Source organism: Antechinus flavipes, chromosome 2 (assembly GCF_016432865.1).
Source record: "Antechinus flavipes isolate AdamAnt ecotype Samford, QLD, Australia chromosome 2, AdamAnt_v2, whole genome shotgun sequence".
In the NCBI taxonomy this organism is placed as follows: Eukaryota; Metazoa; Chordata; class Mammalia; order Dasyuromorphia; family Dasyuridae; genus Antechinus; species Antechinus flavipes.
The window spans coordinates 62007825-62025992 of NC_067399.1; the positions used below are offsets into that span (position 1 = coordinate 62007825).

The window sequence follows — 18168 nt, forward strand, 5'->3', positions numbered from 1 at the left end:
TTATCATAGGACAATGGAGCTGCAGTTTTAAGAGATCCATCTTGTCTAACCCCTTCATTCAACAAATGAGGAAACTGAGGTTCAGAGTGAAAGTGACTTGCCTGGTAAGACACAGCTTTGAAGTGCCAAACGCAGGATTTGAATCCACATTTTCCTGATTGCAAGCCCAGCATTTAATCCACCAAAGCAGGCAACCTCCCTTCTGTCTAGTATCCTAAGGCCCCATCTGAACATCAGCTAATTCTTCCCTAATAGTAACAATGATTGAGAGTCAAAATATATAACCCAAGGTATCATATATTTAGTAGGAATGAAGGAATTACTCAGAGGAAATGATTGGAAGTTACTAGACAAGAGCAGCAGCAAAAATGGTTCAGACTAGGACTCATTTCTCCAGGACATCCCTTTCTTCTTCTGAAGCAAGTCCTTAAGCCAGAACTTCATCTTCTCTGCCCTCAGGCCCTGTACCACAGGCAGAAGCGGGTAGTCTTCATTTGGTTTGGGGTCAGCCAGTACAGCAGGTCTGCACCATTTAGGTCCCATATAGGTTCAGGAAGAAAAGGTATCAGTGAATTAGCAGGTTTAACAAACCAACATCTGCTTGACCAAGTAACTGCCCACTCCAGAAGACTGAGAAGCTGTTGGAGAGGGGAAGGTGGGAACCATGGAGATAAGACCTGTTCACCTCCTCTGAAGCAGGCTGCCTTAATCTCTCATTTAGCTTTTTGATGAGAACCTTCTCAAGCACTTCGGGGAGAAAGTACAGAGAGACATGATTCAAGTTGGGAGCAAAGAATAGCAGAGCTAAGATGTGAATTCTGGTGAGCCACGGCCAAAAACAACAATGTCCTTGTGGCTTCCAGAACATATCCTGCTGCTTCCCAGGAAGAGAAACGTCCCAAGGTCTCAGGGGTGACAGTGTGGGCTCAGCAGGGAACTTCTCATCCTTGTGTTCCTTCCAAGGTGAGCACGTGCTTTCCCTGGGCCAAGAGCTTAAGGTCTTTGCTCAGCAGGTCTTACCCAAATGGTTGTGGGGAATAGATAAGGTGAAGAACTTACAGGAATGTATGAATTCTTTTTCTCTATTTTATTATTTCTGTTTCCCCTATGACCTGTATAATATGTGCAGGCTCATATCTACTTGAGCCTTGGCCAGCTAGAAACATATTTACTTAACCTGAACTGATGACATTTATTGATATTTGGCATTTATCGATATTTAGTCTATTAGCTGGACCACTATCTGCTTGATTAAGCTTGAAGGCCTGACTTTCTGTTTCCTTGAAATCAAGAGATTTCAGGGAAACAGAAACCTTCCATTCAATCTCCCCAAATTGCAACAATCAATTAGATGCCTCCCCCTCCCCTTCTCAATGCTCTCTTACTTGTGATGTAATTTCTTGTATAAAAGCTATATATCTTTACTACTTCTTTAGCCCTCCTACTGCGAGCTTTCTCTTTCTTATCTCGAAATGGGATGGCTCATCCTCCGGAGATTTTCAATAAACAACTTTTCTGCCTTCCACTGAGTGATCTCTGAGTAGTCATTTTGCGTAAGGGTCTTCTACATCCCTCACATGGTGATGGATCAATTTGTTTTCTCTGAACCAATCCATATAAATCATGCGATTGCTTTCCTCTGTGGAACAAAGAATCAAAAGGCCCCTTTCAGGGAATTTTGCCAGAGTTCTTGGGAGAGCCAGGGGGCAGGATGCTCACCTATTTCGAACAAAGTTTGCCCAAAAGATTATTGTATTCACACTGAACAGCTTTTGCTCATATGCTGCTGGTCCATGTAAAACTAAAAACAGGAAGGAAACAGCTTCATTAAGATCAACATTAAGTGTAAGTGTTTCTCTCACCCCAGTGTTCTCTCCCTTTTCTCCTCCCAGAATGATCCCGTTCAGGCCTTCAAAGTTATTTCCCTAAAATGAAGTTTTCAACATGTTGCACCAACACTAGGAAAATTCCTGGGGTTTCTGTTGTCTTATGTAATCTGGGCCCAGCTCTGCCTGGCTCTAAATAAAAGTCTGGACACAAAGAGCCAAATGGTTTTCTGACCCTTCAGGCAAAGGTAGGAGCTGTCTCTGCTTAGGACTTTCAGAGCATTTGGTACCTCCCCTGGGCACTTCTCACATTCTGTTTTGCCTCCTCCGTGAGGAAAGGGAACTAGGTCTCTTCTAAGCTACAATAACATAGCACAAGCTCTGATGACTTTAAATCTTTGCAAACTGAGCCAGGCTCCAGAAAGTACCAGCTATTCAAGATGGGTATTGCAGTATGGGGAGTGCAGATAGATTCAAGCACTAGTACTTGAGCCATAAAGAAATGAATTCCCTGGCCAGGGCAAGTCACAAGAGATCAATGTTAACCTGGCCTTTTAGTTCTGCAGAATAATACCAGAAAGGTGAAAATAGGGGCAGAAGGTTTACACAAAAAAAGTGTTTTGGATCATCCATAACATAAATTCACACAATTGTTAAATGAGACTTTTGTCTAGTGATAAAGAAGTGGATGTACTAGTAAGAAATTGGATCCAAAAATGATGGAAGGAAAGAAGAGGCAGAAAGAAGGAAGAAAAAAGATGGAGAGAGGTGAGGAAGGATGGAAAGGAGAAAGAGGAAAGCCTTCCAACCAATGTGCAAAATCTCTGTGGAGGATTTAGGAAATTCAAGGACAAGAAGCACACAGAGTGACAGGTAAAGATCTACACTGGAGAAAAGCTTGAGGATTGGTGAGGTCCCTGCTCCATTGACATGGGAATGTGTATTTTCTTGTATGTGTTTTTGTGTCTCATCTTTCCTTCTGCGTAATAAGCTCCGAGAGTTCAGAGACAATGACTTATTTATTGTATTTTTCCCAGGGTTGAACAGAAGGCTCTGCATATAGGATGGGCTTAATCATATAAACTGAATTGAGAAACTGATTCTATTCTCCTGCTCACCTGAATAATGAAGTTAAGTTGAAGGACCTCTGAGGCAGATCTTCACAAAGACCTTCCAAACAAACCCTTGTTGACGTTCAGACTTTGGGCCATCTGATTTACTGAAGGTCAGATAGCTTTTTGTTCAGTGCTCCATGAACCTTAGATTTGGGATACAGCCCAGATACAACAAAATCCCAGCTCTACCTTTTACTGACTGTGGGAGATTGGATAAAACATTGAACCTGTGATTGCCCAAGTTTCCTAGAGTATAAAATGGGAATAATAATGGCATTTAACTCACAGGTTGTAGTGAGGAGCAACCTATAATATGTATGAAGTCAAGACATTTGTAAAACTGTATGTATTACAGAAGTGTCCACTGTTAATAGCTTGTGACTTTGGGAATCATTTCTTCTCTTTCAAGTCTCAGGCCTTCCTTCCAAATTAGGACTGATCATTCTACATCCATACACTACCCACTCAGGGCTGTTGAGAGGATTAAATGTGGAATGTATGTGGAAAGATGAGGAATTAGGATTCATTTTGATGTCACCGAGAATAGAGCAGGCAACAAGGATGATAATCCATAGCCCCAGAGATTCTACCCCTTCTCAAGCCCCCATTCTTCCAATCAAAATCTCCATTGCTTACAAGCTCCAAATACAAAAAGCAGCTCAGCACCGTAGTCCACTTCCACATAATTTGACTTGATGCTGCCAAATGCGATTGCTTTCCTCTGTGGAACAAAGAATCAAAAGGCCCCTTTCAGGGAATTTTGCCAGAGTTCTTGGGAGAGCCAGGGGGCAGGATGCTCACCTATTTCGAACAAAGTTTGCCCAAAAGATTATTGTATTCACACTGAACAGCTTTTGCTCATATGCTGCTGGTCCATGTAAAACTAAAAACAGGAAGGAAACAGCTTCATTAAGATCAACATTAAGTGTAAGTGTTTCTCTCACCCCAGTGTTCTCTCCCTTTTCTCCTCCCAGAATGATCCTGTTCAGGCCTTCAAAGTCATTTCCCTAAAAATGAAGTTTTCAACATGTTGCACCAACACTAGGAAAATTCCTGGGGTTTCTGTTGTCTTATGTAATCTGGGCCCAGCTCTGCCTGGCTCTAAATAAAAGTCTGGACACGAAGAGCCAAATGGTTTTCTGACCCTTCAGGCCAAGGTAGGAGCTGTCTCTGCTTAGGGCTTTCAGAGCATTTGGTACCTCCCCTGGGCACTTCTCACATTCTGTTTTGCCTCCTCCGTGAGGAAAGGGAACTAGGTCTCTTCTAAGCTACAATAACATAGCACAAGCTCTGATGACTTTAAATCTTTGCAAACTGAGCCAGGCTCCAGAAAGTACCAGCTATTCAAGATGGGTATTGCAGTATGGGGAGTGCAGATAGATTCAAGCACTAGTACTTGAGCCATAAAGAAATGAATTCCCTGGCCAGGGCAAGTCACAAGAGATCAATGTTAACCTGGCCTTTTAGTTCTGCAGAATAATACCAGAAAGGTGAAAATAGGGGCAGAAGGTTTACACAAAAAAAGTGTTTTGGATCATCCATAACATAAATTCACACAATTGTTAAATGAGACTTTTGTCTAGTGATAAAGAAGTGGATGTACTAGTAAGAAATTGGATCCAAAAACGATGGAAGGAAAGAAGAGGCAGAAAGAAGGAAGAAAAAAGATGGAGAGAGGTGAGGAAGGATGGAAAGGAGAAAGAGGAAAGCCTTCCAACCAATGTGCAAAATCTCTGTGGAGGATTTAGGAAATTCAAGGACAAGAAGCACACAGAGTGACAGGTAAAGATCTACACTGGAGAAAAGCTTGAGGATTGGTGAGGTCCCTGCTCCATTGACATGGGAATGTGTATTTTCTTGTATGTGTTTTTGTGTCTCATCTTTCCTTCTGCGTAATAAGCTCCGAGAGTTCAGAGACAATGACTTATTTATTGTATTTTTCCCAGGGTTGAACAGAAGGCTCTGCATATAGGATGGGCTTAATCATATAAACTGAATTGAGAAACTGATTCTATTCTCCTGCTCACCTGAATAATGAAGTTAAGTTGAAGGACCTCTGAGGCAGATCTTCACAAAGACCTTCCAAACAAACCCTTGTTGACGTTCAGACTTTGGGCCATCTGATTTACTGAAGGTCAGATAGCTTTTTGTTCAGTGCTCCATGAACCTTAGATTTGGGATACAGCCCAGATACAACAAAATCCCAGCTCTACCTTTTACTGACTGTGGGAGATTGGATAAAACATTGAACTTGTGATTGCCCAAGTTTCCTAGAGTATAAAATGGGAATAATAATGGCATTTAACTCACAGGTTGTAGTGAGGAGCAACCTATAATATGTATGAAGTCAAGACATTTGTAAAACTATATGTATTACAGAAGTGTCCACTGTTAATAGTTTGTGACTTTGGGAATCATTTCTTCTCTTTCAAGTCTCAGTCCTTCCTTCCAAATTAGGACTGATCATTCTACATCCATACACTACCCACTCAGGGCTGTTGAGAGGATTAAATGTGGAATGTATGTGGAAAGATGGGGAATTAGGATTCATTTTGATGTCACCGAGAATAGAGCAGGCAATGAGGATGATAATCCATAGCCCCAGAGATTCTACCCCTTCTCAAACCCCCATTCTTCCAATCAAAATCTCCATTGCTTACAAGCTCCAAATACAAAAAGCAGCTCAACACCGTAGTCCACTTCCACATAATTTGACTTGATGCTGCCAAATGGGATTGCTCCCTGCTGAAATGCATAAAAGTAGACTGGAGAACTGGGACCTAGGTAAGAATGAGAAATGTCCAGGTAGAGACATGTTGAAGACAGAGCAGGATCACATATCCTGGGCCCCTAGGTGGATTCCCTCCTTTGGGGTGGGAGATGACCATAACTGGGAATTAACAAGCAATCTCCTAAAGGGCTGCCCTTAACAGATACTGTCCAAGAGTGAGGCTGTGAGGAAGGACAAGTGCGGGGGTCTGGAGTAACCACTTGCATTAGATCCTGGCCCTGTTGTTGACTGAGACCTTGAGGGAAATGCTTTTATTTCTTTGAGGCTGATCTTTCCATTATAATTCCTTAATTATCCTTATGGGGCTGTTGTGAGGATCCAGCAGCATAAGACTTAGGAAGTGCTGCGAAAAATAGGTAATTGCTATTTTTTGTTGGCAATTCCTACTAAGCACAACCTTCCTGGGGATGGGAAGTATAGGGAAGGCAAGAGAAGGAAAGGTCATTGAAACAATTGAACTAATGTAAAGCCTATCATGCTAAATCCAAAAGCAGAAAGCCTTCTGGATGAGTGCACAGACAAGATATGTCACTCCAGAAACAAGACCTTACGCCACAACTCCTGTAAATGCTTAAGGCTACACTCACTCTGTTGATATCTGGCCACCCTGAGGGCAGGAAGTTCCAAGTCTCCCAGCATCTCCTGAAATTGAGCTTGAAGTTCTTTGGGATCCTCAAAATTCCATAAATATAGGTACATCATTGTATCTACGTCATAAGGACGGATACCCTATACGAAACACAGGAAAAAACATGTTAAGAAAAAAAAGATTTTACATGGGGGTAATATGTTTGGGGAATTTCTGTCATTTGATTAGGAGAGATGAGCCTACAGAGTTCAAAACCAAAAACAGTAGAAGGAAGCCTTCCAGCAATTGGGCAGAGTCTCTGTGAAATCCGAGGTCCCATCACAGCCTTGTGCTGCCTCCCCAGAGCCTCATCTTTGGCAGTTCAGTTCTTCAAGAAGATATCAGACAACCACTTGTTGGGGATGGTGGAGAAGATATTTGGCTCATCCACAGAACAAGAACACTGAAGACCAGGTTGAGTGGTACAGAGGATAAAGCACCACACCTGGAGTGAGGAAGAACTGAATTTGAATCTAGCCTCAGACCCTTATTAGACATGTGACCCTGAGCAAGTCACTTAACTTCATTTTCATTTGTAAAATGAGGGTCATAGTATTCTCTACCTCACAGGATTGCTGTAAAAGTATAAGTTAAATAAATTTGAAAGTTACTTTGGTATTTCAAATACATGATAGCTCTTATTGTTATAGATGGTCTCTAAGGTTTCCTTCCAACTCTGTGACACTGAGTCTAGGACTATGAAGGAAAAAAGTAAGAAAATGAATTTACCTTTGTAAGTCTTACCATGAATGGATTTAGCAGTATTTGTCGAATGTTATCTCTACTTATCTCTTTGAACTTAGTGATCCCTAAACTCTGTATAGAGAAAAAAGGGCATCATGAGAGCATTGCAGAACTTTATACTTTTTAAAAACTAATTTAGATCTATCGGAGGAAGTCAAGGCTATTTTAAAGTTGAATGGGAAGCATCAACAGATAGTAAGTCCCATCTCCTTGGAGGTCTTCAAATAAACACTAGATATCCACTTTTGAGGGATGTTGTAGAAATATAGCTCTGGGTTGGCCTCCACAGACATCCCAAATCCCATCCAGCTCCAAAATTCTGTGATTCTTTAGGGATCAAAAATACCATGATTCCCAAAAGCTGTGTAGACCTAGTCCTACCAAGCCATTCCACTCATGCAGGAGAATTGGTGGTAAAAAAATCAAGGATCTTACAACAGGAATTATTGATCCATATTCATTGCTGTTGACATTGATGACGGAGGAGCCCTGGTGGAACTTTATAGAAGCCAAAGGATCTTCAGGATGTTTGGGGAAGAATTGCCCATTAATCTCTCCAGGTATTATCTTGAAATACTACAGAAAAATAAGCAGAAAGAAGAAGGCTAGTCTTACTCCAAATTGTTTATCCCACAAAATCCTTCCTCAGTTCATAGCTTTTTTGCTGCCATTCTGCATTAGTGTAATAGCTTTTTAATTATCTCACTGTCTCCTATCTTCTCCCAACTCCATCTCAATTGTCCTCCACATGAGAATATGTATTTCTGAAACTCACAGTATGATCATGGTACTCTCCCAACTCTGGTACCATGAAACATATTAAAATAAGGATGAATATTAGAAAAGAATATTAGGATAGAAAAGAACCTCAGAACAAAGAATTATAGAATATGAGATGTTAGAACATAGAATGTCCACTGCTGGAGGTACTAATAAATCACAAATTTTTAAAGCATATCCTATGCTGAAAATGTAAAGAATCCCAGAAAATAAAATGTTAAAGCTTAGAGAAATCTTGGAGCTGGGAGGATTTTTAGAGGACATTAAAGATAAGCTCCCCATTTTACATAGGAGAAAACAGACCCATACAACTAGTGACATATTCAAGATCCTTGTCCCATTGCCCTCCAAAGAAGGTAGATGAAAGAGTGTCAGGAATGGGATATTCAGCCCCTATCCTAGAATAAACTGACAACTCTTATTGAATCCTTCCATTTCATCTTACCTACCTTGCTAATGGCCAAGATCTCCCTCTCTGTTTTGTTTCTTAGGCACTCAACTAAGGAGACTGAACTGTATTTCTCACAAGCAGACAGGTGGGCAATGACCTGCAAAGAAGAAACCACAAAGAATTAAAGTTCTCATAACTGAATCCTTAGCCTACACACCAATAGAAAAATCCCTTCCCATTCAATGGAAAAATCAATAAAGAATCATTTGTATGTAAGGAGGAGACCAAGCTGGAAGCTGAGTACCCATAGGGGGTGAGTCCTGCCAATCATGAACCTCCTGTTTACAGGGCTCAGTGCCAGCCAATAGAAATGGTTATGGGCAGGAGCAGGTTACAATAAGTTGAACCATTGAGTCAGAGTTGTTCATCACTGGCTCCAAAGGAGAACAAATGTTCTGGTATGTTAAAAGGTGCTGCTATTGGCTCAGAGACCTCAGTCCAGGTCACGGCTCACTCACCAAGACATTGTGATCCTGGACAAGTCAGAGAATGACAGAACTACAGAAGTAAAAGGGACCTTACAGATGATTTCATTTAACCTGTACCTGAGTGCACTTAAAGAACTCTTTCTGCAGTTCTGGGATTGTCAGGAAATAGAATTCCCCAAAGTCCCCTAGAAGGGACTTTGAAAACCACCTAATCTAACTCATTTTTACAGAGGAAAAAACTGAAGTTTTAAGAAGGCAGATAATTTCCCTAAAATAAAAGGAATATTAAGCAGAGCTAGGGATAAAATCTTTCCTTTCTGTGCCTTAGTTTCCTTCTCTGTAAAAGGGAACTGTTGGACAGATCATTTCTATGGTAACATTCAGCTTGAACATTCAGTGATTCGAGTGAGTCCTCTTATAGCCCAGAAAAACCCGAAGGGCAGGGAGACCAGGCTATGGGGCTGGGAGGCCAATAATATTAAGGAAGGATAATGCCTTATAAAGACTAAAGGGCTTATTAAAGGAATTACAATTAATTAAAGGACAATCACTATGTCCCCACAGTCCTTTCTCTCAGTCCTGGCTCTCTCCATCACAAGACCATTGGAACTGGCCTGAATCTCCTCACTGTTGAAAAGAGCCACGTCCATCAGAATTGATCGTCACATAATCTAGCTTTCTATGAACAATGTTTTCTAGCTCCTACTCACTTCAGTTAGCATCAGTTCATGTAATTCTCTCAAAAGACAAGGAACTCACTCTTGTAATGGATTCTGAGCGAGATGAAATCAAGCCAGGTTGGATGGTCACATCCCTCTCCTTGATTGTCCTGTACAAGAAGGCTTTGGACATGGGAGACAGAACCTGGGGGAACAAAGCACAGCAGAGGGGAGGAACAAGCAGTTATGGAAGGCCCAGACACTCCTGGCTGAGCAGAGACAGGGGAGACTGAGTCAGAAAGTCAGGACCGTTACTTACGCTGCCCCGCCCCAAGCTAACCATCTAGGACAATTACCAACAGCAGGCTCTCTGTGGGACCCAGACCTTTGGTCCTTGGGCACATCCAGGTCTAAATCCTAGTTTAACACAAAGGGAGCCCTGTTAGCTCTGGGTGTTACCCAGACCTCTCTGGTGATTGAAGCCCAAGGTATGATGAGATGCCTGGGCTTGTTCACTGTATCTCTGCATCCCTTAACTACTTTTGTGAGCATGAAGGAGACAATAGGTATAAAGTGCTGTGTAAACCATAGTCTACCACGTCAGAACCATAGATTGACAGATGAATTCATGCTCCTCCTTTTATATAATTGAGAATTAAAAAAAAAACATTAAAGTGCTGACTGTGACAACCCCTGAGCTTAGCATTGGAGATACAGAAACAAAATCAAGACACGTCTGCTCTCGAGGAGTTTACAGTCTAATGAGAAAACCAAGGCAATGGAAGGGAAGGGATTTATTCAAGACCACAGAGTTAATAAGTGGCAGGACCAGGATAGGAACCCAGACCCTCTCCCAATCATGCTGCCTCCTGTCAGCCACTATCATCCTTATCATCATTATTCCTCCACTGATGGCTTACCAGATGCTTCATTCTAGCCGTGCACCTGTGTCAAGAGACCATACATAAGTCATGTCAAATGTGTCAAATACACTGCTAGAAACTGACACCTGGGTGTGCCAGAACCAGATTAAAATATGATTGGGAGGGGCGGCTAGGTGGTACCATGGGTAGAGCCAGGAGAAAGGAGAAACTGAGTTCAAATTCCCCCTCAGACAGTTACTAAGGGTCTGACCTTGGGTAAGTTACTTAACCCTGATTGCTCCCCAATAGATGTAGTTAGAAAATATTTAACAAAGGAAATAAAAATATAAAAAACCAGAACATTGTGTTTAAAAATTAAATCAATATGGAGCTCACAGGGATCCTATGTAGATTAATAATCTCCATCTCAATCTAAGTTTGATACATGCCTACGGGCTAGAATGATGGGTTGGGAGTGAGAAGGGCCTTGAGAGTAAATTTTGCCTCTGACAATTTCTGATCCTGAGAAATTCTGGGAAAACTGTTTAATCTCTCTCAGCCCTGGCATAAAATAATATATCATGCTGTTAAGAAGATTGAATGGGATCCATAGGTGAAGGACTTTTCAGATCTTCAAATGCTGTCTATCTATCTTTCTATGAAAACTAGTAGGTCCAATCTGGAAAAGCTTTGATTATATGCCTACTAATAAACTATGATCTAAAAGTCAACCTGGTAAGTTGGAGGTGGAATGGTGACTTTTTCAGCTATAAAAAGGCTCTGATTAATGTTAGTAAGAAGGGCATTTGGGAAAGTTACTGGGATTTCCATATGGCAAGTAAAAGCAGGTGCTAACAGAAAGAAGTCATCAGTCCCAATGTCTGAGACAAGGAAGTATGATAAAACAGGTAAGAAAAACTCAGGCTCTTGCTTGTGACTACAAGAAACCTCTTTCCAGACTGAGGTCATTTTTTTTTCTTTGTTTAAATACTATTTTATTTTTCCAAACATGGGCAATGCTAGTTTTCAACATTTACCTTTGCAAAACCTTTTCTCCCTCTCTCCACTCTTTCTCCTTCCCCAAAATATTAAGCAATCAGATATAAGTTAAATGTGTGCAAATTCTTCTAAGCATTTTTCTATATTTGCAAACTATTTCTATGTTTGCAATTTGCAATTTCTGTATTTGCAAAAAACAAAAAATCAGATAACAAAGGGAAAGAACACAAGGAAGAAAAAACAAACAACAAATGGTGAAAATACTTGCTTCAGTCTCTATACTTCTCTCTCTGGATGTGGATGGCCCTTTCCATTACAAGTCTATTGGAATTATAAGGGTCATTTATCACTTACATGTGAGGAAGCATTTATTCCCCCAATGGACTCATCAAAAATGGCCACAAGGCCAGGATCTCCTCCAAAATGGCCAATATTCTCCTGGATCCACCTCTGGGCAGCCACCTGATCTAGGTAACCCCAGTTGCCAGATGTGTGCTTATCCTCAGTGCTGAAAGACATATTAGACAAGGATTGAGAATTCTTAAGAATACAAGTTTCATAATCACACTCCAGCTCACTCACTTTGAAAATGAGGACTCTGAGGCTCACAGATTGACTTGACAAAAGTCACATATATCATATGCTGCACAGCCATAATTTGAACTTGGATTCTTTGACTACAAATTCAGTGCTTTTCCTGATATGTTGGGGCAGCAAAGGATGACAAGAAAACTAGGATCTTGCCAGGACAAATGACTCACATTTCACTTGGGTAAGTCTCACCTGAAGAACCCAAGGAGACCCAGCCTGAACTGGATAGTGACGACTACGATGTTCTGGGAGGCCGACAATAGGGAACCATCATACATGGAAGCAGAGCCAAAAAGGAAATGGCCACCATGGATCCACACCATCACCTGCAGGAATCAGATAGGGTTTTGTTATAGGAATAACTCCCACCAAACATGGTTCTGTTGTTCTCTTACTCAACAGAAAAACACTGTGTTCTGCTCCCTTGTGTGACATGATAAAGTAGCACTAAATGTCAGTGAATTTATTTCTTATCAAGATACTGTACATCGAGAGGTGAAATGATTGGGGCAGAGCCAAGATGGCGGAGAGGACACACGCTTCTTTCTGAACTTCTCCTTGGATCCTCAATTAATTACCAAAATCAGCCTCTGAATTAGTTCTAGACCAGCAGAATTCATGAATATTGGGAGTGCAGCAAATTAACAGCAGGAGATAATTTTGAAGATCAACAGAAAAGGCCTGTTTTGATCGGGCACAGGGAGGTGGCCAGGCACAGGATGCCAGGTACAATCTCCAGAGTGGTGCAGACTCCATACTGTGGAGAATCTATGGTGAGGACTCTACCACAGTGTTGGCTACTCTGCCCTAGCTGCAAGCCAGGAGATCAGCAGAGAAGTTATAAAATATCCAGCACAAACACAAAAGGTAAACAGTGAACCCCAAAGCACCTGAGTCTCACTGGACCTGGCCACACCCACCCAGCACTGCCCCAGTCCCAGGACAGACACTGCTCCTGGATGGCTGTAGAGGAAGCTTGGAACCTCCTTACCCTAAAAGCAGAATCCAATTTAAAAAAAAAAAAAGAAATTCGTAAAAAGGCAAAGCAAATTCTAACTATAGATAGCTTCTAAAGTGAAAGAAAAGAACAGAATTCACACCCTGAGGAGACTAAAAGCAGATTGTCCCCAGATGAAGTCCCAAATGGGGATATAATCTGGCCCCCTTCACACAAGGGTCTCCTAAAAGAAATTTAAAAGGACCTTAAAAGAGAACTGGAAGAAAAATGGGGACAGGAAAGAAAAACTCTGCAAGAATTTTCATCCCATGATATAGCTATCACAGAGATTTGGCTTACTGGCAACCTGGACCCCTCTTTTGCATGGTCAGGAACATAGATATTGAGGTACAAACAGTCTTCAGAAGTAGCAGGAATAGAGAAGTTTATGGTCAAGGACTTCCTCAGTCTTTCTAGGATATTAATATCCTGCAAACACCTGGAAAACAGAAGAAAGATTGCACCTCAGGAAAATCACAGAAAGAAACCTGGCCATTTCAGAGTTTGATAATACCAGGTTCCAACTGGGATCTAGCTGCATTTCCACTCTTGTCACACCATATCCCCTTCATTTAGGCTAAGAATGACAATATTAATAACAGAAACAATAAAAGCAACTCCCAGATACATGGAAGAAAACATTTCCAAAATAAAGGAAATTACCCAAAGAGAACAAAATAATGTTGGAACAACAGAATTATGAGTGCAACATACCTAATGTGCCTTGCCTATTACTGGAGTCAAGCCTGCAGAAATGTCATGTCCTAATCACTTTATTCAATTAAAAAAAGATATTTTATCCATCTGTGCTAGAATTCATAAAATAAAAATAATAATAATTTTCCCCTGACTTTCTATCTGAGCTTCATAGAAAAATAAATAAGAGGTTTGGTACAGTGACTAAGAGACCAGCAACTGGAGTAGGAAAATGAGTTCAATTCAATTTAGGCACAAAGTAATGGTGTGATCCTAAATATGTCATGTAACCTGTCACATTCTCAGTCTCTTCATCTGAAAAATCAAGATAAAAATAGCAACTATCTCACTGGGTTGTTAAGAAGGTCAATGAGATAATATATTTAAAATGCTGTTACAGAAAGCTCTCAAAATAGTTTACTAATGCTTTCCTTTCAGGGAGATAAGGACCCAGTGGTAGAATCCTGATCCTGGAATTAGGAAGCTAGAAACAATCCTTGTAGCTCCAAGACAGGATTCTTTCTGCTACACATTCTGATGATTCTCAAGGTTTTTGGTGTCAGGATTGCTTTATACATACTATTAAAAATTACTGATGCTCTCAAGAACAAAGTGGAAATAAGAAACTAGGTAGTTTAGTGGATAGAGAGCTGAAACTAGAATCAGTAATACTGAATCCAAATCCAGCCTCAGATACTCAGTAGCTATCTAAACCTGGGAGAATCACTTAATCTCTGTCTGCCTCAGGTTCCTTATGTGTAAAGTGTGAATAATAATACCTACCTCCCAGGATTTGGGGAGGATCAAATGAAATATTTGTAAATCTCCTTGGAAACTTGGAAGCATTATATAAATGCTAACTGTTATTAATATTAATAGTAGAAGTTAGGAGTAGTAGTAGTCAGAGTACAATGGTATTATCATAAGACTCCATGGAACTCAGCAGGGTTGGGGAGTAAGCTGTCACTGCCCACAGCGTCTCCAGTTGCAAGCTGGACCAGGGGCAGAGTTACCACAAAAGCTCTTTGAGAGAAAGAGCAGATTCCTTCATTCATTCTCATGAGAAGCAGGTGTGCTCATGGGTAAGATACACAGAATGCAGACTCAGGAGCAAGCTTTATACCGTTGGTTTGGGTCTTTACTCCTGTCTTCAAAGTTCCGATTGCTCAGATTTACAATTCCACATAGTTACAGTTGGTTGGATTTATCAGTTACAATTGATCAGATTTACAACCCTCATTATTTAACTATTTCATATATCAATGATTTCATTCTGCTTTGACAATATCTGTGGAAACCCAACTTCTCATACTCCCAACCCACTCATACACTCCTTTATCCTCATCATCAATTGGCTCAGGAGGCAGGACAAGTGGCAAAAACCACAAGTATGAACACATTTTCCCCATAATGGGTAGATTTCAAATTCCCAAAGGAGCAAGTAGGGCTTCCAGCTGCAGAGAAACAAGGCAGCCCCTCCCCCTCCCCCAGGCTCCTCCCTTCTTGCCTCAACTCATTCTCTGAGAGGAACCGTTACCTTTATATTTTTCCCTGGCATCATGCCATCTAAGCTTTCTCACCTGGATGCAGAGGAAGAAGCCATGGTCCTATAGCCTCTGCCACCCAGGGTTCTGGGTTCTGCCCCGATCTCAGAGAAGCCAGGAGCCCTTGGTTCTCCAAGGCTGCATCCTCCATCACTACCCTGACTGCAGCTTCTGCCTGGGCTCCTGCCACTGCTGCTTGTACCACTCCTGCTCCTGCTCCTGCTCCTGCTGCTTTTCACCACTCCTGCTCCTGCTCCTGCTCCTGCTCCTGCTGCTTGTACCACTCCTGCTCCTGCTCCTGCTGCTTGTACCACTCCTGCTCCTGCTCCTGCTCCTGCTCCTGCTCCTGCTCCTGCTCCTGCTCCTGCTCCTGCTCTTTTCACCACTCCTGCTCCTGCTCCTGCTCCTGCTCCTGCTGCTTTTCACCACTCCTGCTCCTGCTCCTGCTCCTGCTCCTGCTGCTTGTACCACTCCTGCTCTTGCTCCTGCTCCTGCTTCTGCTGCTTGTACCACTCCTGCTCCTGCTCCTGCTCTGCTCCTGCTGCTTTTCACCACTCCTGCTCCTGCTCCTGCTCCTGCTGCTTGTACCACTCCTGCTCCTGCTCCTGCTCCTGCTCCTGCTGCTTTTCACCACTCCTGCTCCTGCTCCTGCTGCTTGTACTGCTCCTGCTCCTGCTCCTGCTCCTGCTGCTTGTACCGCTCCTGCTCCTGCTCCTGCTCCTGCTCCTGCTCCTGCTCCTGCTGCTTTTCACCACTCCTGCTCCTGCTGCTTTTCACTGCTCCTGCTGTTTTTCACTGCGCCTGCTCCTGCTCCTGCTCCTGCTCCTGTTCCTGCTCCTGCTGCTTTTCACCACTCCTGCTCCTGCTCCTGCTCCTGCTCCTGCTGCTTGTACCACTCCTGCTCCTGCTCCTGCTCCTGCTCCTGCTGCTTTTCACCACTCCTGCTCCTGCTCCTGCTGCTTGTACCGCTCCTGCTCCTACTCCTGCTCCTGCTGCTTGTACCACTCCTGCTCCTGCTCCTGCTCCTGCTCCTGCTCCTGCTCCTGCTCCTGCTCCTGCTCCTGCTCCTGCTCCTGCTCCTGCTGCTTTTCACCACTCCTGCTCCTGCTGCTTTTCACTGCTCCTGCTGTTTTTCACTGCGCCTGCTCCTGCTCCTGCTCCTGTCCCTGCTACTTTTTCCCTATGGGCCATGCCAGCTGCTCTATGCCCCTCTCCAGTCCTACAGCCAGGAGACTGCACACTGCAGCTGCAGTGTCTTGCAGGAGCTGCCTCTCAATGTGCCACCAATAGGCATAACCTCAGCTTCAGCCTCCAACCTGACATTCCTGCACAGTGCACATCACTGGGAAGGAGCTGTCCACGGCTGAGACCAATGAGGACATTATAAGCTGTCAGGTAGGTGCTCTGTAGTACACAGGATAGTCTTTATTTCAAAAAAAATGTTCCATGGCAAGTCAAGGGAGGGAAAGGGTGAACTGAACCCTAATGTTTTTTAAATGTAGGCATTCTTAAATCTTTTTAAAAAATACATGAAGGTTAAATTATTTGGTCTCTATGACCTCTTCCTCCTCTTATAATTTATGAGTCAGTGAATCTGGGCTCTGAAATTTACTAGCTTTGTGACCTCAGATGAGATGTTTAATCTCAAGGCCTTAATTTTCCCCTCTTTAGTAATATGTTTACTAGCTGCCTCACTACACTGCCCTGACCTCTGGAGTCCTATATCAGTGAAGACAAATTAAGCAGTTTTTCAAAGCTGTATAGCCCTAGAGAAAAAGGAAGCTTTTTTATTTTAAGACACAGAATTGTGCTTTAGGCACTGGGGGATTTAGAAAGTTTGGATAAGATACCTTGGTGCCCTATGCCCATCTGGTAAGAGAAAGTTGAGGAAGTCACTTACATGGGTGGGTAAGAAGTAGCATTTTTCACTTTACTCCATGGTTCTGGTGGCTGTGGAGGAGAAAACCTCAGGGCCCCAATAGGAGGTCTGGCAAAGGGGATTCCCAGGAAAACATTGACTCCTTTGTCAAAACTCTTGAAGCTGATGTGAGTCCCACGGATCTCTCCATATTCAGTGCTCCTGATGGGGTCATCAGCTTTGTCTCCTGTGAACAAAGATGAAGGGAAACCCTGAGGATAGACAGAGGGCCAAGAATTGCTGTAGAAATCCGTATGTTTCCCTCCCTATCACACTCCACTGGATGGGAATGCAGGCCTTCTATTTCTGCCATAATTACTTTCATCTAAAAGGCAAAATGAAGAAATCAACACAGGCTCAGTCTTACAAGCACTTCCCTTTGACAAGTAACCTATAGAAAGGTATAGAATAACAACAGTAAGGAATAAACCGACAATTTTGGAAAACCACACTTTGCTCAATGCCTTGAATAACCATGATTCCTGATGACTGATGATGAAACATATTTCTTAATTCCTCCAAAGGTTTATTGTATCTAAAGTTCTGTTGACCTCCTTAACTTCTTTCTTCCTTGTTTATGTGTTTGTTTTTGTGGTTCAATTTATCTAGTTCTAATAGAGGGAAGTTGACATCCCACACTGGTATAGTTTTGCTGTCTATTTGTTTTTGCAACTTTTTTAACTTCTAGATAAATTTGGACACTGTTTCACTTGGTGCATATATGTTTAGTATTGATATTACTTCATTGTCTATAGTATTCTGTACAATTTGTAGTTTCCTTATTTCTTTTAATTAGATTTATTTTTGCTTTTGCTTGACCTGAGATCAGGATCAATACTCTTCTTTTTTTTTTTTTTAGCTGCAGCTGAAGCATAATACCCCAGCCTTTTCCTCTTTGCTCAGTATGTATCTCTGTGCTTCAAATGTGTTTATTGTAAACAACAAATTGTAGAATTCTAGTTTTTAATGAAATCTACTATCTGCTTTTGTTTTATATGAGAGTTCACACCATTCACATGCACAATAAAAATTTTATTACTGTATTTCCCACATTCTATTTTCCCAAATTATTTTATCTCTTCTTTCCCCATTTCCCTCCTCACCAGTGTTTTTCTTATTGAGGAAGATGACTCCCTCA

General features: G+C 42.1%; 1 protein-coding gene across 1 annotated transcript; it reads right to left on the bottom strand.

Moving 5' to 3' along the window:
* Nucleotides 1–279: 279 nt before the first annotated feature.
* On the bottom strand, nucleotides 280–17507 carry LOC127546419 (pyrethroid hydrolase Ces2e-like). Its single transcript, XM_051973541.1, has 13 exons — nucleotides 17483–17507; nucleotides 17013–17217; nucleotides 13173–13311; nucleotides 12068–12201; nucleotides 11639–11792; nucleotides 9523–9627; nucleotides 8334–8432; nucleotides 7540–7680; nucleotides 7105–7176; nucleotides 6320–6461; nucleotides 5602–5721; nucleotides 3743–3824; nucleotides 280–523 (listed from the first exon to the last, which is right to left on the bottom strand). The coding sequence occupies exons 1-13, from the start codon at nucleotides 17505–17507 to the stop codon at nucleotides 379–381; spliced, it is 1563 nt and encodes a 520-aa protein (XP_051829501.1). The 3' UTR covers nucleotides 280–378.
* Between the last annotated feature and the right edge of the window lie 661 nt (nucleotides 17508–18168).